Here is a 22633-nt window from a genome sequence, read left to right as displayed (position 1 = left end):
TGTCCAAGTCGGACTCAGCAACACACACCTTCATTCATGTACACAGAAAAAAATTAGGGAACACAACAGATTGCATATAATTTATAAACAAAACACTTTGCATTCCATTCGAAAGGACGTTCCCTTTAGATTTCCGATCCTTAACATTTTACATTTATCATAATTAAGCTTAAGGCCAGATTGCTGTGAAAATATGTCCAAAAGATTAAGAAGGTTCCGCAAACAATGAGGAAAAATCTTATCTTTGTGAATCAGCCTTTTCTGACATGAACTTCATCAAGAACAAACACAGAACACGCCTCACTGATGCACATCTGCAAGACTCACTCAGAGTTGCAGTGTCAAGTTACACACCAGAGTACAACTCACTAGTTAACAGCATGCAATGCCAGGCTTCCCACTAACTGACAAAGAAACAGATAACAGATTTGGTGTCCAGTTCAAAGTGTGACATGATTTAAAAATTTGAGAGTTTACTTTTGTATTTTACATGAGTTATTATTTGTACAAACATGGTGCAAAGTAATTCATGATTTGTTAAAAAATGTTAGTGGCTAGCTAGTTAAAATGGGATATTGTGATTTCACAAGACTGTCTTAGAAGTGATCATTTGAAAGTGTTCAATTTGAAAAATGTGCATTTAGAGAAAATGTAAAAATAAAGTGTTGCATATTGATATTTATCTGTTTCTATATATATTTATTGTGAGAAATCATTAAGATGATCAGTGTTTCCACAAAGATAAATATCATTAATTATTAATAATAACAGAGTTAAAGGTAAATTGAGCAAATTGGCTACTTCTGGCAATTTATTTAAGTGTGTATCTAACTGGTAGCCTTTCGCATTAATCAGTACCCAAGAAGTAGCCCTTGGTTTCAAAAAGGTTGGTGACCCCTGGTTTAGATGTTATTAGGATGATGCAAAACTCGTATGTAAAATACGAAATAGTTTACTGCAGGAATCTTTTGTTTTAAGCTCTATTGAGTATTCCCTTCCTTTTTTTTTAGCTTTCTTTAAGGATTTTTTAAAGCATGGTTATTAGATCCTGTGATGAAGGATGGGGGGTGGGGCAATGGATGGTTCGTCCAGGGCGTAAATCCTTGCCAGGACCGCCTCTGTCAAGATGGATACCCTCTGCAATATTTCCACACATAGCCAGGCATCAATTGACGTTATTACACAGGCTGAACTGTCGTCTTTAAAGGGGACTTTTTTGGGGAATTGTGCCTATCATTCACAAACCTTGTAAGACAAGAACACATATGTATTTCTTTTTTATGCATTCTAACTCATAAATAAACACTAGCAACTGTAAGCTAACAATGGAACCAATGGGAGTCGCTCTATTCCGCCTAAAAAGCACTCTAAAAAACACCTTAAAACCTCCAACAACATTTGATATACATGATGTGTATAGTATATACCAGGGGTCACCAACCTTTTTGAAACCAAGAGCTACTTCTTGGGTACTGATTAATGCGAAGGGCTACCAGTTTGATACACACTTAAATAAATTGCCAGAAATAGTCAATTTGCTCAATTTACCTTTAACTCTATGTTATTATTAATAATTAATGATATTTACACTTAATTGAACAGTTTAAAAGAGGAGAAAACACGAAAAAAAATGACAATTACATTTTGAAACATACTTTATCTTCAATTTAACTCTTTAAAATTCAAAATTCAACCGAAAAAAAGAAGAGAAAAACTTTAAAAAATAATTTATGGAACATCATTAGTAATTTTTCCTGATTAAGATTCATTTTAGAATTTTGATGACATGTTTTAAATAGGTTAAAATTTAGTCTACACTTTGTTAGAATATATAACAAATTCGATCAAGCTATATTTCTAACAAAGACAAATCATTATTTCTTCTAGATTTTCCAGAACAAAAATTTAAAATAAATTCAAAATACTTTGAAATAAGATTTAAATTTGATTCTACAGATTTTCTAGATTTGCCAGAATAATTTTTTGAATTTTAATCATAATAAGTTTGAAGAAATATTTAACAAATATTCTTCGTCGAAAAAACAGAAGCTAAAATAAAGAATTAAATTAAAATTTATTTATTATTCTTTACAATTAAAAAAAAAATGACTTGAACATTGATTTAAATTGTCAGGAAAGAAGAGGAAGGAATTTAAAAGGTAAAAAGGTATATGTGTTTAAAAATCCTAAAATAATTTTTAAGGTTGTATTTTTTCTCTAAAATTGTCTTTCTGAAAGTTATGAGAAGCAAAGTAAAAAAATTAATGAATTTATTTAAACAAGTGAAGACCAAGTCTTTAAAATATTTTCTTGGATTTTCAAATTCTTTTTGAGTTTTGTCTCTCTTAGAATTAAAAATGTCGGGCAAAGCGAGACCAGCTTGCTAGTAAATAAATAACATTTAAAAAATAGAGGCAGCTCACTGGTAAGTGCTGCTATTTGAACTATTTTTAGAACAGGCCAGCGGGCTACTCATCTGGTCCTTACGGGCTACCTGGTGCCCGCGGGCACCGCGTTGGTGACCCCTGGTATATACTGTATGTCATGTAGTAACAGACATACTCATGATAAGGTGTAATATTTACGTGTTATTCTCATTTTAGGCATACAGCGGCGCAAAAATGTTACAGACGCATCACAACATTTGCTTTTCCCTTTAACAACAACAACACTACTGTCATATCCAAGGGTACATGGACTCGACTGTGTGCTTACACAACTGTCTATTTTTAATTACGACACCTCTAACAAGGGAGGGTCAAACTCCTTTATGGCACCACACATTATTGTCGTAACACACCAACACCAGCACATGTTTAAAGGATGTCAACAACAACAACAAAAATAGCAAGGCTTTACACGAAAACAGCAAACCAAGCACAAAGACGACCTAACTGACTCGCCGGGTGGACTGCCGACCTATACTCGCCTAGCCTTGTGGATTGTTCTGCCACGCTATTCTCAATTAGGCTATTGCTCAATTAAACCTCTAAGTTTAGCGGCCTTTGGCGGGCCCTGACAGGACGAGGCTCAGGTTGCACAGGGTCATCCTGCATCATACTTGCCAACCCTCCCGAAGACTCCCAAATTTCAGTGACCCTCCCGAAAATCTCCCGGGGCAACCATTCTCCCGAATTTCTCCCGATTTTCACCCGGACAGCAATATTAAGGGCGTGCCGTGATGGCACTGCCTTTAGCGTCCTCTACAACCTGTTGACGCGTCCGCTTTTTCACCATACAAACAGCGTGCCGGCCCAGTCACATGTTGTATGCGGCTTCTGCATACACACGAAAGTGACTGCAAGACATACTTGATCAACAGCCATACAGGTCACACTGAGGGTGGACATATAAACAACTTTAACACTGTTACAAATATGCGCCACACTGGGAACCCACACCAAACAAGAATGACAAACACATTTCGGGAGAACATCCGCACCGTAACACAACATAAACACAACAGAACAAATACCCAGAATCCCTTGCATCCCTAACTCCTCCGGGCTACAATATACACCCCCGCTACCACCAAATACCGTCCCCCCCCCCCCCAACCCCGCCCACCTCAACACCCCCCTCTACGCCCCTTGCTTGGAGCTCCTGCAGTGACAGCTGCTTGAAGCGTTGTGTGCAGCATGAGGACGAGCCCCGGCTACGCGGGGTCCTGAGTGGTGTTTGGCACGGTGCTGGGTGTGGCTCTGGAGAGCAAGTCCGCCACGACATTGTCCCTGCCTGTGCTTTATAAATAATGTTGCATCATGAGCATCATGGATGATGCCAGCCTCCCTCTGCATACCATTATCAGTAGCCAGAGTAGCCTGTTCCGTGCTAGACTGCTTCATCCCAAGTGCAGGACTAATATACTCAAAAACTATTTTGTCCCACACGCCATCAGACTACAACTCCTCTCTGGGGGGAGGGAGGCTACTAGGATGACAGGGGATGCAAAACAATAACATATACCCCCATTATTTATTATTTATTTTTTACTTTTTAAATTCGATCTCAATTCTGTACACTGCAGCTGGAATTTTTAATTTTCCTGAGGGAACTCTCCTGAAGGAATCAGTAAAGTACTATCTATATATCTATCTATCTATCTATCTATCTATCTATCTATCTATCTATCTATCTATCTATCTATCTATCTATCTATCTATCTATCTATCTAGCAAAGACACACTTTTTACCATTCAAGGTAAGGATGTGGTGTGCCAGAACCTGGAGTACCTCAGAGAGGCTGACATGCACAGCAGGTGACCCAACGTGCATCACAATGTCGTCCAAGAACACCACCACACCTGGTTCACAATAATATTATTTTTCTCAAAATCAAGAGTAAAAATGTTTTATTTTTTCATATTTTTCATATTTCTAACCCAACTTGGTGTCCTTTGACACTATCGTGTGTCATTTACAGCTATAACAGACAGACAAAAAACAAAAAAAAGAACTTATAGCAATGTAATTTTACTCACAGTCATTGCTGATCGCCTGCGAGACATTTTTGCTGTCTGTTACAGTAAATATTGCAAGCATGGCTGAGAAAACAGTACAAATAAATACGTAGTTAATCGCCGCATTACTAAAATATTTGGTCTTTATATAGTCTAACAAGAAAAAAAATATTACCAGTGATGGTGTAGATGGTCACTCTCAATGTTTTTTCTATTCCGTTTAGCATTTTGCAGATGTGATCCATTATGAATTAGTGGCTTCTTTATGTGTATGTATTCTCTCTATCTCCGGGTGTATGTGTGTGCTTGACAGTATCCTCGGTATTTTGAATGTGAGAACATTTGCATGATATTTTGAGACAAGGATGTGACTCCTGTGTTGTGCATCAGAAAGTGGAACAGAAGAAAAGAGAAGAGACAAAAAAAACTCCCCAAAAAAACAGGTGAGACCTTGTAACTAAAGTTCCTGTATTTTATCATGTAACGGCCATTCTGTGTTATCTGATGAGTCATTGTGGAATGCAGTCGTGGCTTCAGCGAGACTGCATCCCCACTTTTCATAAGTTGCAGTAGATGGCCGATTCAGCTGCGGCACTGAGCTTAATAAGGGAGTAGGTCACGTCTGCAGGTTGAGGAGGGACATGGCTGTTGTCTCTGCGGCTGTTGTAGCTGACGGTGGAATAGTGAGGACAGTCTGGATTAATCAGTGAGGACGCAGTGATGGAGTTGCTGGAATCCTGGCGTTGGTCTGTGGAATCAGCGGTATCAGTGACTTGCATTTTTTAGTGTGTGTGACACCTGCTATGATGTCCAGTGTTAAATATGCTTAACATAAGATGTACAGTCATTGGTAATTGGTTCCAGACATGATTGCGATAAATGCATTTCCAAGAAGTAGGAATCATTCATTATAAATTCAATATTTTCATAGCTAGGGCATAAAAAACTGATGGCAAAATTCTCAGTGTATAAGCTCAAATGTGCACCAAACAACAGAAGGCGATATAGGGTGCAAATTAAGATCATGGTGACCAAGGAAGCAGTCATGAAACAACAACTCAGCCACTAAGAAATATGATTAATAAAATATGATGATGATGTACTGATTTAACTGATATTGGGTAAATAATATTAATTTTGTCTTTGAAAAGGAACTGCACTTTTTTAAAATGTTGCCAATAATGCATTCTAACTCATAAATAAACATAAGTAAAAGTCAGCTTACAATGGAGTCAATGGGAGCTCCTCAATTCAGACCACATCGCCCTCAAAATAACCATTTAAAAAGCACCAACATTACTTCATTTACATTCAGTGACATGAATATTGTAACCAAACATTAGTGATACTCTTATTAAAAGCGCTAACACAGACAAACTATGTTTTGCTGCGCCATGATCACAGAGAGCTAACTGGCGTCTTGGAGGTCTTTCCTATATCATAAATCTGCAAAGACTCCTCCCACCCCCACCAAGGACTGTTTTCACTGCTGGACTCTAGAAAGAGGTTCCGCAGCCTCCGAAGCAGAACCTCCAGGTTCTGTAACAGCTTCTTCCCTCAAGCCGTAAGACTCTTGAACGCATCATAATTAAATTATCCCCTCAACTCCCCCCAAAATGGATTATCTCGCTGGAATAAAAATATATATATATGTATATAACATATATATATATATATGTGTATATGTATATATATATATATGTATATGTATATAACATACATCCATAAATGTGGACGCATGAGAAAAAGTGCAATATATTTATCTGTACAGTAATTTATTTATTTATTTATATGTATTTATAAATATTTATTTATTTTATATATGTATTTATATATTATTTATATATATTTATTTATTTATTTATATATGCACCTTATTGTTTTTTTTTATCCTGCACTACCATGAGCTTATGTAACGAAATTTCGTTCTTATCTGTGCTGTAAAGTTCAAATTTGAATGACAATAAAAAGGAAGTCTAAGTCTAAGTCTAAGTCTATAAATAATACCTCTCACCTTGAAAGGAGAAAGATGAGGACATAATCTGACAAGTTGGTTAAATTTGGCATCCAATTTAGACCCAGTAATAGCGAGACAGACACAAAAAGACGCTTTTTTCTTTGCGAGGATTATGGGTCCTTCTTCATCTAAACGGGAATACATCAACATCCTGTTGGTCAGCATCCCAGTGAGCGCAGACATTGTGCAGTAAGTGATGTTGTATTATGACTGTTGGCTCTAATTATGTCTGCATTGAGTAGTAATCAGTGATGTTGTTGAAGGAAAAAGCAAACGTCGTGATGCGTTTGTGAAATTAATGTGCACTGTATGCCTAAAATGAGCAAAAATACTTAGATAATACATGTTATTTTGAATATTCCTGTTACTACATTACATATATAATACCAGCATGTATATAAAACATTGATGGAGGAGTTTGGGTGTTTTTTTTAGAGCTCTTTAAAGGCAGAATAGAGTGACTTCCATTACATCCATTGTAAGCTGACTTTTGCTCACGTTTAATTACTAGTTATAATGCATAAAAAAAAGATGCATAAGGGTTGTAAATGAGAGGCAAAATTGCAAAAAAAAAGTGCAGTTCCTCTTTGAAAATGTTTTTGTCTAAAACGGGTCTTGAATAAAAGGTCTCTTTTTAAAGGCCTACTGAAATGAATTTTTTAAAATTTAAACGGGGATAGCAGATCCATTCTATGTGTCATACTTGATCATTTCGCGATATTGCCATATTTTTGCTGAAAGGATTTAGTAGAGAACATCGACGATAAAGTTGCAACTTTTGGTCGCTGATAAAAAAAAGCCTTGCCTGTACCGGAAGTAGCGTGACGTCACCAGAGGAAGGACTCCTCAAAATTTCCCATTGTTTTCAATGCAGCTAGAGCGATTCGGACCGAGAAAGCGACAATTACCCCATTAATTTGAGCGAGGATGAAAGATTCGTGGATGAGGAACGTTAGAGTGACGGACTAGAATGCAGTGCAAGACATATCTTTTTTCGCTCTAACCGTAACTTAGGTACAAGCTGGCTCATTGGATTCCACACTCTATCTTTTTTCTATTGTGGATCACGGATTTGTATTTTAAACCACCTCAGATACTATATCCTCTTGAAAATGAGAGTCGAGAACGCGAAATGGACATTCACAGTGACTTTTATCTCCACAATACAATACATCGGCGAAGCTCTTTAGCTACTGAGCTAACGTGATAGCATCGGGCTCAAAAGCAGATAGAAACAAAATAAATAAACCCCTGACTGGAAGGATAGACAGAAGATCAACAATACTATTAAACCATGTACATGTAACTACACGGTTAATAATTCCCAGCCTGGCAAAGCTTAACAATGCTGTTGCTAACGACGCCATTGAAGCTAATTTAGCAACGGGACCTCATAGAGCTATGATAAAAACATTAGCGCTCCACCTACGCCAGCCCTCATCTGCTCATCAACACCCGTGCTCACCTGCGTTCCAGCGATCGACGGAAGGACGAAGGACTTCACCCGATCATCCGTGCGGTTGGCGGCTAGCGTCGGCTAGCGCGTCTGCTATCCAAGTAAATCCTCCTGGTTGTGTTGCTACAGCCAGCCGCTAATACACCGATCCCACCTACAATTTCTTCTTTGCAGTCTTCATTGTTCATTAAACAAATTGCAAAAGATTCACCAACACAGATGTCCAGAATACTGTGGAATTTTGAAATGAAAACAGAGCTTTTTTGTATTGTATTGAATGGGGTACCAATACTTCCGTATCAACCGTTGACGTCATGCGCATACGTCATCATATCTAGACGTTTTTAAACCGGAAGTGTGGCAGGAAATTTAAAATTGCACTTTATAAGTTAACGCGGCCGTATTGGCATGTGTTGCAATGTTAAGATTTCATCATTGATATATAAACTATCAGACTGCGTGGTCGGTAGTAGTGGCTTTCAGTAGGCCTTTAAATTGTCTTACATTGCGGTTAAGGAGGTATTTTTTATTTGTTGTTTCTCTTGTGAAATTGTTCTCTTCCATACATGTCCAATGTCTTTTTTCCATACCAGAAGATGTGCAAATGTGGCCTTTTTTGTGTCGGAAATATATGAGGATGACTACTGCCAAAACGAGTACAGTCACTGCGAGGCTCGCTCCGATGTACAACAGCTTCACTGCAAAGACATTAAAAAGAAAAAAAAATCACATCTGAGATATTTGTTTGCTGCACACAGTCTGTATGATTTCATATCCAGCTAATAGTGACTTACGTGATGTTGAAGTTTTTGGATGAACTTGTTCAGGTAATTTTGTTGTCTCTTTTTCTTGTACTATTGCTTAAAAACAAACAGGAAATTAAAGAGTGAACATGAGGTCAGGTAGTTTTTCTTTCATTATCAGCGATCATCGAAACAGTGCAATGAAAAACAATAAGGGAACAAAGATCTTTATGGGTGTGTGCAACTCTTGTACTCTTATTCTGCTTTTGCAAATGTAAAACTTCCTGTAATTTATTTGATTGATGTGAGAGAGTTTTTTTATTGAACAACATTGTTATATTAATTTGCCATGGCGTACAACTGTGCTGCGTCATATTGAAGGTTGTTTTGAATTAATTAGCCCATTAAAGTACCAATGATTGTCTCACACACACGGTGTGGTGAAATTTGTCCTCTGCATTTGACCCATCCCCTTGTTCACCCCCTGGGAGGTGAGGGGAGCAGTGGGCAGCAGCGGTGCCGCGCCCGGGAATCATTTTGGTGATTTAACCCCCAATTCCAACCCTTGATGCTGAGTGCCAAGCAGGGAGGTAATGGGTCCCATTTTTATAGTCTCTGGTATGACTCGGCCGGGGTTTGAACTCACAACCTACCGATCTCAGGGCAGACACTCTAACCACTAGGCCACCAATCCTTATGTGAGACAAGAACACATATGTCTTTCCCTTTTCTGCCTGTTCTTTGTCCAGGTGGGTCATACGTCTTTGTTTTCCTATGTCTGGTTTAGTTCCTGTGTTGCGCTCTTATTTTTCAAATCTACTTCCTTTGATACTTGTCTTGCAGCCCCTTTACCTTGTTTGCCAGCACACCTGTTTCCGTTTGACTTATCAGAGGGCTTAAATACCATCCTTTCCCATTCAGTCGCTGCTGTTTCATTGAAGGTTTCTTGGTTTTTAAGGGTTTCATGTTTGTTTTGCCTCACAGTCCTTTGCTTTTTGTGCACTCCCAGCTGCTCTAGTGTTTTGTTTTGTGTGTACTTCCAGCTGCTTGATTGCTTTCATTTTGTTCATTAAATACAGTACATTTTTATCTCCAAGCGCCCTAAAAGAAACGTTAAAAAAAACCCACCAACACTGCTCCATTTACCGGTATATTAAAGGGGAACTGCACTTTTTTGGAATTTTGCCTATCACAGACAATCTTTTATTAAGACAAGAACACACATCTGTCTCATTTTTGTACATTGTAAATCGCAAGAGGCCGCTAACAATGCAGGTAATGGGGATTCGATTTATCCCGCCTAAAAACATCCAAAAACCTCCAACAACTTGTTATATACTGTCGCGATCAAAAGTTTACATACACTTGTACAGAACATAATGTCATGGCTGTCTTGAGTTTCCAATACGTTCTACAACTCTTATTTTTTTGTGATGGGTGATTGGAGCACATACTTGTTGGTCACAAAAAACATTCATGAAGTTTGGTTCTTTTATGAATTTATTATGGGTCTACTGAAAATGTGACCAAATCTGCTGGGTCAAAAGTATACATACAGCAATGTTAATATTTGGTTTCACTGCAATAAGGCACTTTTGGTAGCCATCCACAAGCTTCTGGTTGAATTTTTGACCACTCCTCTTGACAAAATTGGTGTAGTTCAGCTAAATTTGTTGGTTTTCTGACATGGACTTGTTTCTTCAGCATTGTCCACACGTTTAAGTCAGGACTTTGGGAAGGCCATTCTAAAACCTTCATTCTAGCCTGATTTAGCCATTCCTTTACCACTTTTGACGTGTGTTTTGGGTTCATTGTCCATCAATTAGCACGCATATTGATAAGTGCTCAACAATAAACACAAAATAAAACAACCACTTACTGTACAATGTCCGCACTCACTGGGATGTCGAAGGATGGGATATTTATATATTTTAGCACAATACTTGTGCTCCCTGTTTAGATGGGGAATTCACCATAATCCTCACCCCTCAGGTACGAACAAAAGCTGGGAACAATCGAGCAAGCACCTTGTGTCGTCTTTGGATCTAAGTTGATTTTCAAAATTGACCAACTTCTCGGCTTAAGGCCAAAACGTTCTACTATACAAGAGTGAGGCATGATTTATAATCTAGCACAAACTTTTACTAACCCAGAGGTACCGTAATTTCCGGACTATAAGCCGCACCTGACTATAAGCCGCACCAGCTAAATTTAGGGGAAAATACAGATTGCTCCATATATAAGCCGCACCCGACTATAAGCCGCAGGGTTTTGATGTGTAATTAGCGTAGTATATAGGGGTTCCTGCTACCACGGAGGGGATTGTCGGGACAGAGATGACTGTTTGGGAACGCAAAGCGTCCCATTTATTAACAATAAATCTTTCAATCATTCAATCAAACTTTCACATCTTTGACATGGCGAACAGCATTCGTGCAGAGTAGAAATAATACAACGATGCAAAGTAATACAAAGTGCTCGCCTGTACGTTATCAAAATAACCAGCCTACCGGTATATGAAAAGTCAGTCTTTAATCATTGTGTCATCGTCTTCCTCCTGCGTACTAAAACCACCGAAATCCTCTTCGTCGGTGTCGGAGAAGAACAGGCCGTAAATAAGCCGCACCCTTGTATAAGCCGCAGGGACCAGAACGAGGGGAAAAAGTAGCGGCTTATAGTCCGGAAATTACGGTAGTTCAGCAGCAGCTCAGTATGTCAATAGTGGTAGTAGTTAGTGTCATGATCAAGGTACTGTGTTACTAAAAGTAGTTCCTCTGCGTTAGCTTTCACAATAACAATGCTGCTTAATACCTGTTTAATATGCAGGTCATGGCATGTAAATGGAGTATTGATGGCGGTTTTTGAATGTGTTTTCTAGGGCTTTATAGGTGGAATACATGCATCCATTGCACAGGTGGGTAGTGAGTATGCTGCACACAGACTGTATGATCTAATAAGTGAGTAGTGACTTACATGATGATGAAGTTTTTGGATGAACTTGTTCAGGTAATTTTGTTGGCTCTCTTTCTGGTGTTATTGCTTAAAGACAAAAGGAAATTGAAGAGTAAGCAGGTAGTCAAGTGGCTTGCTTCTCATTATCAGCGTACATCAAAACAGTGCTATGAGAAGCAATAAGGGAACAAATATCTTTACGGGTGTATGCAACTTGTTTACTGTCGCTTTTACATTGTGACATCCAATACAAATATTTTGCCTTTGCAAAAATAATACTGCTTGCATTTGATTTGATTGATGTCAGCGAGTTTCTCATTTAACGACATTGTTATTGCGTTTGTAGTTTGCCATGGTGCAGAACTGTGCTGCATCATATTGAAGGTTGTTTTGAATTATTAGATGTGTTAAATGTGAACTTTTTTAAATTTATTTTATTTTGTCTATCATTCACAATCCTTATTTGGGACAAAAACACACATTAAAAAAATGCCAGCTACCAATTTAGGTAATATGGATTCGATCATTTACCCCGAAAAAACTATCTAAAAAACATTAAAAAACCTCCAACAACTTTTTATATACGTGGTGTAGGTATATATGTAAGCTAGTGACAGTCATGATAACATGTAATATTTACCGTATTTTGGTCATTTTAAGCATTGCCAGAACTCGTTTAGGTGGCGCATTGATTTTACAGAGTGCATCGCAACGTTCGCTATTTCCTTCAACAACAACAACTACTGATCATGGCAGACTTCATGAGAACCAAGGACGACTGCAGTTTTTCACTCTTTAGAATTCTTGTCTCACATAACGGTTGTTGGTTGGTTGGGTGGTTGAAGTTTATTTCGAACATGTACGCAATTTCAACATGATGCATCACATATTTCACATATTTTTTTCATTTCTCTTAACATGTCCGAAAAGGAGTAGGAAGAAGCAAATCTCATTTAATCCCACCCCCTTCTCCACTTCATAACAAATACTAACACATTTGTTCATTTCCTGTTCTGAATTTGTAACACAATTTACATCAATTAATTGTAATTACAACAGTGTGCTTACAGTAATAAATACCGGTAGTTGAGTCACTTATAATTTACACAATGACATGAATATCTTTTTTTCAATAATTTCAAGATGACTATCATAATTATTTTTCATTGTACTTTGTAAATACTTGTTGTTTGAACAACCTCTTCAACTGAATCATATTGCTTGATTTCTTTGCTTAATCCATCCCATAGTTTAATCCCAAATACTGACATGCTAAAGGTTCTAAGTGTCATATGTGCATGCAAATATTTTAAATTGAATTTTTCTCTAAGGTTATATTTCTCCTCTTTTTTGAGAAGAATTGTAGTACATTTTTGGGTAGCAAGTTGTATTTGGTTTTGTGCATAGTTTTAGCTGTTTGCAAATGCACCAAATCATTGAATTTCAATATTTTGATTTAATAAATGAAGGGTAAAGTCAACTTTATGTATTATTTTAACTGATCTTTTTTCTAACACCGTTAGTGAACGAAGTGTATTTTTGTAATTATTTCCCCATATTTCTGCACAATAACTCAGATATGGTAACACTAGCGAGCAGCAGATAATATGTCGAGATTTTTGGACCAGTACACATTTTTCTTGATACTTTATGTTGTATATTTTTATATGAGATCTCTAGCTCATTTTATCATCTATTATTACACCCAAAACATTTTTTTTCTCACTCTTTCAATGTGTTCTCCCTTTTGTATTTGAGATGAGTTGTGTTGAGTTTGAGGTTATTTCGAACATGCAAGCGTACAACATGATACATCACAAATTCCAGTTTCTCTTTTCAACATGTTCCATAAGGAGTAGGAAGAAGCAGAGCTTATAAAACTAGCCTTTTCTTTTACATAACAGTTGCTAAAACTTTTGTTCACATCCCATTCTCAATTAATTCACATTATACTCCATAAGTAATCACAATAAAAATAAATAAATAAATAATAATCGGTGAAGTAAGTTACATTTCATATGATGAGATGAGTAAGATTATTTTGAGAATGAATGAATGGATGGAATTTGTGTTTGACTTTCTCTTCTAGTGTTACTGAATATATTTGTTTTAGTTTTACTGAGATTCAAAGATCGTCTGTTTTTGTCCAACTATGTCTTTAATTTATTCATTTGTTGTAGTATTATTTGTATTAGCTCCTGTGTGTTCTCTACTGAACAAAACACAGTCTGCAAATAATACTAACTTTATGTCTTTTGTAACTTCACAAATGTTTTTTATATAAAGATTGAATAATTTTGGTCCCAGTATTGATCCCTGGGATACGCCGCTTAATATATATTGTGCTGTTGACATATTTTCACCTGTTTTCACGTATTGCTTCATTCCTGTTGGTTAAGTAGCTTCCTCTCTAGTTCAAGACTAGCCCTCTGATTCCATATCGTTCTAATTGATTGATTAAGATATCATTATTACTTGTGTCAAGTGATTTTTATTAGATCTATATATACTGCAGCTGCACACTGTTTACCATCTATTGCATTGGTAATTTCCTCTGTTATTTCGATTAATGCCATCGATGTTAAAATGTTGGCTCTGTATCTATATTGGTTGTCTATTGTGTTCCATTTTTATTCATGAACTTGTCCAATCTGTTGTTGAATTTTTTTTCAAATATTTTAGAAAATTGTGGAAGCAAAGAAACATGTCTATTATTTGTAAATTGGTGGTTGGCCCCAGTAATATGGTACCTCTTTTGCTATTTAATTTTTTTCTGGGAATTTGCCTGTTTGAGATGATAGGTTACCGATGTACATTAAGGATTCTGAAATTCCTTCAATAACTTTTTTTTATTGTCTTCATATATTGTGGATGATGGGCATTTAAAAAAAAAAAAAAGTGCAGTTACCCTTTGAGAGTGGCGAACATATTAGCATGAGTGCATAATAGTTGGAGAGTGGGACAAAATATTAGTTTCGCTATGTATTGTACAATAACCATACAGACATGGATACTAATTTATATACAAATATTATTATTTATGTCGATGATGAGACTTTTTGATGTGCTTGCATATTTAAGCTAATATTTAAAACATGATTTTTCACGGTGTATTATTTTGTTTTTTTTGTTTTTTTTGACCGCCCGTTCTTTGTTTTGATAAGCACTGCTTCCAGGATTTTTCAGGCTTTTAAAAAAAAAAAAAAAAGGAAATGTTGCAGCCTACAATGCTTGATTTTGCGGCAACTTATTAAAAAGTGTGCGATGCATTGCAGCCTATTGTTTTTGATAACAGTGCATCACTTTATGATTTTATGAATGTGCTATGAATGAATGAGTGAAATTAGTTTATTTCGGTCATATAATCAACCATCAACCATTTTTTGTGATCAGTTCAACAGTACAGATTATACATATTTAACAATCATACACATTTACACACAAAAAGAAAAGAAAAAGAATGACCGAAAAAGGAATAGGCTGAATCCAAAGCTTATATTTGCCTATCTTATACCTTCACTGAAAACAAGATTGCCTGGACCATCAACGTCAAAAAAATCAATGGGATGAAAGTAATTGTTACTATATTTTATAATTTTCAATTATTTCACCTTTCAAGGTTTACTTAAACCTTAACAAAGAACTACATGTCTTCAGCTCATCACTGAGCTTGTTCCACCATTTAACTTATGAAACTGAAATACATTTGTATTTTATATTCGTTCTTACTTTACCTATTTCAAAAATCCATACCTCCCGTAAATTATAGTTTTCTCCTCTTAATTTAAATAACCTAAGAATACAAGCTTGAAGGCTTTTCTTTACTCGAAACATAATTTCTATTGTTTTTAAAAACACAATATCTGACAATTTGAACACATTACAACTTATAAATAATGGATTGGTATGTTCATAGTAGCACGCTTTGTGTATTATTCTAATTACACTTTTTTGAAGTTTAATTATTGGGTCTATGTTTGTTTTGTAAACATTTCCCCAAACTTAAATATGGAAAAATAAAAGAATAATATAACATATGCAGACATTTCTTATTCAGCATGTGTCTTACTTTATAAAGAATAGCAATGGATTTGGATATTTTTCCCTTTATATATTCAATATGCGGTTCCCAACATAATTTATGATCAATTATTATTCCCAAGAATTTAGTTTCATATACTCTATCAATTTCCACTAGATTTAATTTTAATTTTGCTTCACAATTTGTCCTTGCACCACTAAACACCATATATCAATGCTGTAAGTGTTCTTTGTGAATGTGACACAATGTTGTGTGTTCCTAGTAGCTCCAAATATTGGAGTGACAAGTTACAAATTGTTATATAATTGTGTTTGTCGTTTGTGTTTGATGTGTTCATCTGAAATGCATCCATGCAGACATCGTGCTGCATTATAGCTGATTTGTCTTCCAACTATACCAATTAGCCCCTGATAGCTGTATCCTGATATCATCAGTAGTACTAACAAAATATTGCAGTGACATCATATTGTAGCTCCCTTTTTGCACACCCTTGCAAACTACAAGCACATACAAAACCCCTCTGAAAAAGACACAAAAAACTTAACTGGAGCTCATGAGGTTGTACAAGTGTACCAAACAAAAGTGTAATCACTCACCTTCTTTAACAGTAATGACAACGTTTTGTAGTGGATCCCGCCACCAGACTTTGACGCCACACCAGTAGGTACCTGCATCTTCCTTTTTCAGGTGAAAGATTGTAACATGAAATCTGCTTTTATCATTCCTTATACTGTATTTGTTGGTGTCCCACTTGACTTTATCAACACGGCTACTTATTAAGACATCGGCATCCCTACATGGTTCTTTGCAGAAATATTTAATATTGTCATCTTTGTTTTCGGAAGAGCATGTTATTGTGATGTTCTGCCCAGACACTCCTGTGACTGACCTCTTTTCAGCCTCCAACCCTGCGAAAAAAGAAAGAAAAAAACCCAGAAACCTTTATTAAGTAATCCATATTACACTTTTTTTTAAATGGGCGACAGACAAATACACAAATTAAAATGATGATTAAAGGGATTAACATTGAGCGAGTTGAGCAAAGTAAATTTCTCGGTGTAATAATTGATGAAAAATTAAATTGGAAAGCACATATTAAATATATTCATTTGAAAGAAAGTGCTGGCAAAAAATCCCTCCAGCAACTCTACTATTCACTCATTTATTCTTACTTAAGTTACTGTGCAGAAGTGTGGGGAAATAATTATAAAACCAACATAAATCCCTTAACAATCTTACAAAAACGGGCACTTAGAATGATCCATAATGTGGGGTTCAAGGAGCACACGAATAGCTTCTTAAGGTCAAAACTGTTAAAATGTCCTGATTTAGTAGAATATTTGACAGAGCTTATTATGTTTAAAGCAAGAAGTTATCAATTGCCTGCAAATATTCAAAGTTTATTCATAGAAAGGGATGTGGGGGTATAACCTCGGAGGAACGGCAAAATATAAACACGCTTCAGCACTTAGCACAAGAAATGTTCAAACATTGAGCATTTTAAGAAAACGTACAAATCTAATATTTTGGTTGGGTATAGTGAGGTTTAGGCTTATTTTGAATGTGAATACGAATGACTTATATGACTTACTGATGCTGATATATTGAGAATTGTAAGTACATAGTTCTGGGTAAATTGAGTTATATGAATCCAGATGAATGTGATAAAATGTGGTTCAGAGGAAACTGGATATTAGTTAAAGTAACTATGTAAAAAAAAAAAAAGGGGGGGGGGGGGTTCAAAAAGTGTATACTTCTTCCCAGAGGTGTGGACTCGAGTCACATGACTTGGACTCGAGTCAGACTCGAGTCATGAATTTGATGACTTTAGACTCGACTTGACAAAATGTAAAGAGACTTGCAAATCGACTTAGACTTTAACATCAATGACTTGTGACTTCACTTGGACTTGAGCCTTTTGACTTGACATGACTTGCTACTTTCCCCAAAACCTAAAGCTTAAAAAGTTATTTGGGAGCGCTCCGTAGCTTTCATTTTCTACGTGTCTGTCTATCAGCGTGTGTGCTGCTTGTCAGCTGGTGTGCTGTCAGTACAACAGCCAATCAAATTAGATCTACGTTGTTTTCATCACACAGCATTCAGCCAATCAAATTGCAGGACAACCAATGAACAAGAGTTGTCAAACAACGCGCCAGTGAGAAAGATTTATACCAAAGTTGGTTTCGTTGGGGTACAAAAACTACGACTTGGTCAACAAAAAACGAATTGCCGGATGCAAATCACGCAGTTCGAATATTACAGACGGAGACGCAACAACTTCCAACTTCGTTCGACATTTGAAGTTGCCCAAAGAAGGGTAAGTTTTGAATGTAAGATAACGTTTATTGGCTAAGTAACATGACTTTTATTTGCTGTGTAGTTAAATCAGTGAGGCTGTAAACTCACTGCTAACGTCATAACCATAGACATCTTATAAGTAGACGCAGCATCGAGCGCTACTGCTTACTGGCGCAGACGAGACGCGGGGCCGCCATCTTGGAGTGGTGATCCGCTCCACTCAGTGCAATTCATTTGGCAGGAGCAATGAACTGTCAGCGCATTTAATTCATTTTACCTCACTGAATACCACTCATTTTCACACGCTTTTTTGTCATACGTGTAGCTATGATAACGGACACATGTTTTATTATTCATAGTTTGCTTAACAGTAAAAGAATATTCTTATATGCTATAAGTGACCAGACGTCCGAGATCAAAACTGGGAATATAAACCCAGAGAAGGGGGAAAAAAACGGTCAGCTATTTTTAAGTTGAAGAAACAATATAATTACGTTATATATACATGCTTATATCCTACATAAACAATGTATGAATACATTAGATATCTATATATCTTATAGACTGTATCTCTGTTGCTGCAGCAGCAGAGAGTTTATTCTGTCTTGACACTTTGTATTGATATTTTGTATTACATTCTTCCCTTAAATGATAATGTTTACAGTGATTGTTATATATGTATTTTTTATGTATGTCGCTTTGGATAAAAGCGCCTGCCAAATACTTAAACATATATAAACACCTGAAAGTCTTTATATCAGCTAAAACCACCAATCTGTTTCACTGGATTCAGAATTAAACCAAATGCTGTCTTACCCAACAATGTTAGTATTTGAATATTGTTACCTGAAGACTTATTCCTGGTTACAATTATACTGTTAAGAAAGTATTGTCTTATATTTTGCCTAAAATGAGAATGCATTATAATCAGTGGCGGCTGGTGAATTTTGTTTTAGGTGGGGCTGAAAGTTTGTAAACCAAACCCCTGTAGGGGCGTCATCCTCCCCCAGAAGATTTGTTTGTGATTTTCACATACAAATATTGAAGATCTTTGCTCCTTCTCAACTCTGTGGTAATGTTATTTTCATAAAATACAACCAAAAGTACATTAATGTTAAATCTTACTTGTGAAAAGTAATCACCCGATTTCTATTTTCAACAGTCCGCTCATTTGAGTTGGAAAACGCTGAACACCAGCCCGGCATCTTTGTTTTCTACCTGTCAACTGTCAGTTTAGGCTGCTCGCCGGCTCCTCATCACCACTTCAAGATGCAATTTGCTCGCGTCACAGCAACCAATACTGCGTCTACTTAAAAGATGTCTATGGTTATAACATCATTTCAAACACAGCAATATGTTGCGTCCACTGCAGTTTGCTTCCTTATTCATACTTTTTGTCAAGTGATTTTTTTAAGCAGGGTTGCATGAGGTACCAAACATAACGTTACGTTAGTCAATGTATCACACACAGTAACATAACGTTAGACGGCGGTCAGCAGCACCGCATATTTTAGCCACCTACAAAAATACAAACACAGTCAAATAAAGGTCAGTTAAAATGTATACTATATTAAGAATATGTGTACATATTGCATAGGGCCCTGACATCTAAAAAGTACAACTCTGTTCATTGTTATGTTCATGTATTTATGTTTTTCATGTGTACGCACACATAAACACACATACAGTATGAGATGAGATCAATGAGATAAGGTAAGAACAGAATATAAACTGCTGTGGAACTAGTTACAATGCAATATGCCATGGAAATACAATGTTAACACTTTTGTACAAATAAGTACAGTTGCACTTGTTTTTGCAAATGTGTTTATTCTGTAAAGGAATGAGTTAAATGTTTAAAATTGTTTAAACTATTAAAATGACTGGTTAATAGTGCTATTATGAATTGCAATGTCAGTACTATTTTTTTCCGGCTATTTCAAATGCACTTGTTTTAATAAATAAATACAGCGGTTTAAAAGCATACACAATCCGTGTAAAAATATTAGTCTGTGGTTAAAAGGACTTGAAAGGACTCGAAACTCAAAATGCAGGACTTGTGACTTGACTTGAGACTTTCCAGTCTTGACTTTGGACTTGACTCGGGACTTGCCTGTCTTGACTCGGGACTTGAGGGCAAAGACTTGAGACTTACTTGTGACTTGCAAAGCAATGACTTGGTCCCACCTCTGCTTCTTCCCCATTACCCTTTTGAGATATGTTTAATTTAATTTAATTTTATTTTATTCTCTTAATTAAATTGTATTTTCTTTTTTGTGAAATAATAATATTGCCATTGGGCACAGGATTGTTCTCTGGAGATATGTCTGTGTTTTATGTACTACATATATGATGTGGAGCTGACTATGCTATACTCAATAAACTACCACAACCACAACAGGATACAAGTCGACAGATGAAGAGCAGAGTTGATCTCAGTGACTTACCTCCTATAAGAAAAGCAAAGAAGAGAAAAAATATGTCCATTCTTTCCTTGGTTCTTTAGTAAATTTGATCACTTGCTCTGCTTGTTTCTTCAATCTTTTTATAACAATTTTGTTGCCCCTTATCTTCGCTTGGTTTCTCTTTGTTTGTTACAGCACTTCCTCCGTCCACGTTGCTCTCAAGCACCAAAGAAGGACGTGTGAACGTGAGTGTGAATGTTTCTATCTGTGTTGGCCCTGTGATGAGGTGGCAACTTGTCCAGGGGAGTGTTGTCCCGATACCAATATTTTGGTACCGGTACCGGAACTAAAATTATTTTGATACTTTTCTAAATAAAGGGGACCACAAAAAATTGCATTATTGGCTTTATTTGAACAAATAATCTTAGGGTACATTAAACATATGTTTCTTATTGCAAGTTTGTCCTTAAATAAAATAATGAACATACAAGACAACTTGTCTTTTAGTAAGTAAACAAACAAAGGCTCCTAATTTAGCTGCTGACATATGTAGTAACATATTGTGTCATTTATCATTCTATGTTTTTGTCAAAATTATAAAGTGTGGTAGTGGTAGTGGTAGAAAATGAATTATTCATCTGCTTTTTCATTTACTGTTAATATCTGCTTACTTTCTCTTTTAACATGTTCTATCCACACTTCTGTTCAAATGTAATAATCATTTATTCTTCTGGGTTGTTTGGATGTTTTACATTAATTTTGGATGATACCACAAATTTGGGTATCAATGCGATAACAAGTCGTTACAGGATCATACATTGGTCACATTCAAAGTCCTCATGTGTCCAGGGACATATTTCCTGAGTTTATAAACATAATATACATTTGAAAAAAACGAAAAAAGATGTTGTTGATACATGTTGTTGATACATCAATCAACCGTAAACACTGTTATAGCCCACATGGTCATTGTACTTTAGCTTTCTCACCGTCTTCCGATGAAGAAAAAGTAGACATAACAGAAGATCCAGCAATAAGCACTGTCAGTATAAAACAGCTGCAAGCAGGGTCGTCAAAGTATGCTGTACTGGGGCCCCAAGGAGAGGAGGGCCTCAGGCTTCTGTCAAGTTTGATGATTTTTCGTTTCTTTCATTTAAATATGTAAATTATAAAAATGACCCCATGAATGAAACATGCAAGTAAAACTCCTAAGCTTAAAATACCGTGCAAAGGTTTGTTTATTCCAGCAATTAGATTTACATGGTGAAAATTGTATATGACATAGTCTCATAACATGCTATTCAAGATACACTATGTTGCCAAAAGTATTTGGCCACCTGCCTTGACTCACATATGAACTTGAAGTGCCATCCCATCTCTAACCTATAGTGTTCAATATGATGTTGGTCCACCTTTTGCAGCTATTACAGCTTCAACTCTTCTGGGAAGGCTGTCCACAAGGTTGCGGAGTGTGTTTATAGGAATTTTCCACCATTCTTCCAAAAGTGCATTGGTCACACACTGATGTTGGTCGAGAAGGCCTGGCTCTCAGTCTCCGTTCTAATTCATCCCAAAGGTGTTCTATCGGGTTCAGGTCAGGACTCTGTGCAGGCCAGTCAAGTTAATCCACACCAGACTCTGATTATCCATGTCTTTATGGACCTTGCTCTGTGCACTGGTGCACAGTCATGTTGGAAGAGGAAGGGGCCCGCTCCAAACTTTTCCCAAAAGGTTGGGAGCATGGAATTGTCCAAAATCTTTTGGTATCCTGGAGCATTCAAAGTTGTCTTCACTGGAACTAAGGGGCCAAGCCCAACTCCTGAAAAACAACCCCACACCATAATTCCTCCACCACCAAATTGCACAATGCAGTCCGAAATATGTATATTTGCACTATGCACTTCAGCATCCGCTGACCCCTCTGTCAGTTTACGTGGCCTACCACTTCATGGCTAAGTTGCTGTTGTTCCCAAACTCTTCCATTTTCTTATAATAAAGCCGACAGTTGACTTTGGAATATTTAGGAGCGAGGACATTTTACGACTGGATTTGTTGCACAGGTGGCATCCCATGACAGTTCCACGCCAGAAATCACTGAGCTCCTGAGAGCGGCCCATTCTTTCACAAATGTTTGTAGAAACAGTCTCCATGTCTAAGTGCTTAGTTTTATACACCTGTGGCCAGGCCAAATGATTAGGTTACCTGATTCTCATCATTTGGATGGGTGGCCAAATACTTTTGGCAATGTAGTGTATTTCAA

The 22633-nt window shown here is 36.7% G+C and overlaps 1 protein-coding gene across 2 annotated transcripts in view; it reads right to left on the bottom strand.

Moving 5' to 3' along the window:
* The window catches only part of LOC133639270 (CMRF35-like molecule 5), a 29183-nt gene extending 8611 nt beyond the window's left edge, over window positions 1-20572 (bottom strand). The window contains exons 1-7 of one of the 2 annotated variants that reach the window (XR_009823760.1): window positions 20416-20572; window positions 16267-16578; window positions 11650-11715; window positions 8728-8793; window positions 8524-8631; window positions 4636-5208; window positions 4482-4544 (exon numbers count right to left, since the gene is read on the bottom strand). Coding sequence is in view for 1 of the 2 variants with exons in the window: in XM_062032468.1 (XP_061888452.1) it covers window positions 5018-5208; window positions 8524-8631; window positions 8728-8793; window positions 11650-11715; window positions 16267-16578; window positions 20416-20455 (783 nt within the window). In the remaining variant the exon portion in view is untranslated. Of the gene's footprint in view, window positions 1-4481; window positions 5209-8523; window positions 8632-8727; window positions 8794-11649; window positions 11716-16266; window positions 16579-20415 lie in introns of those variants that run through there. The other variant, XM_062032468.1, reaches the window with a different exon arrangement.
* Window positions 20573-22633: the final 2061 nt, after the last annotated feature.

The sequence above is a fragment of the Entelurus aequoreus genome, linkage group LG22 (genome assembly GCF_033978785.1).
Source record: "Entelurus aequoreus isolate RoL-2023_Sb linkage group LG22, RoL_Eaeq_v1.1, whole genome shotgun sequence".
NCBI classification, from domain to species: domain Eukaryota; kingdom Metazoa; phylum Chordata; class Actinopteri; order Syngnathiformes; family Syngnathidae; genus Entelurus; species Entelurus aequoreus.
This window is presented reverse-complemented; position numbering and strand designations above follow the sequence as displayed.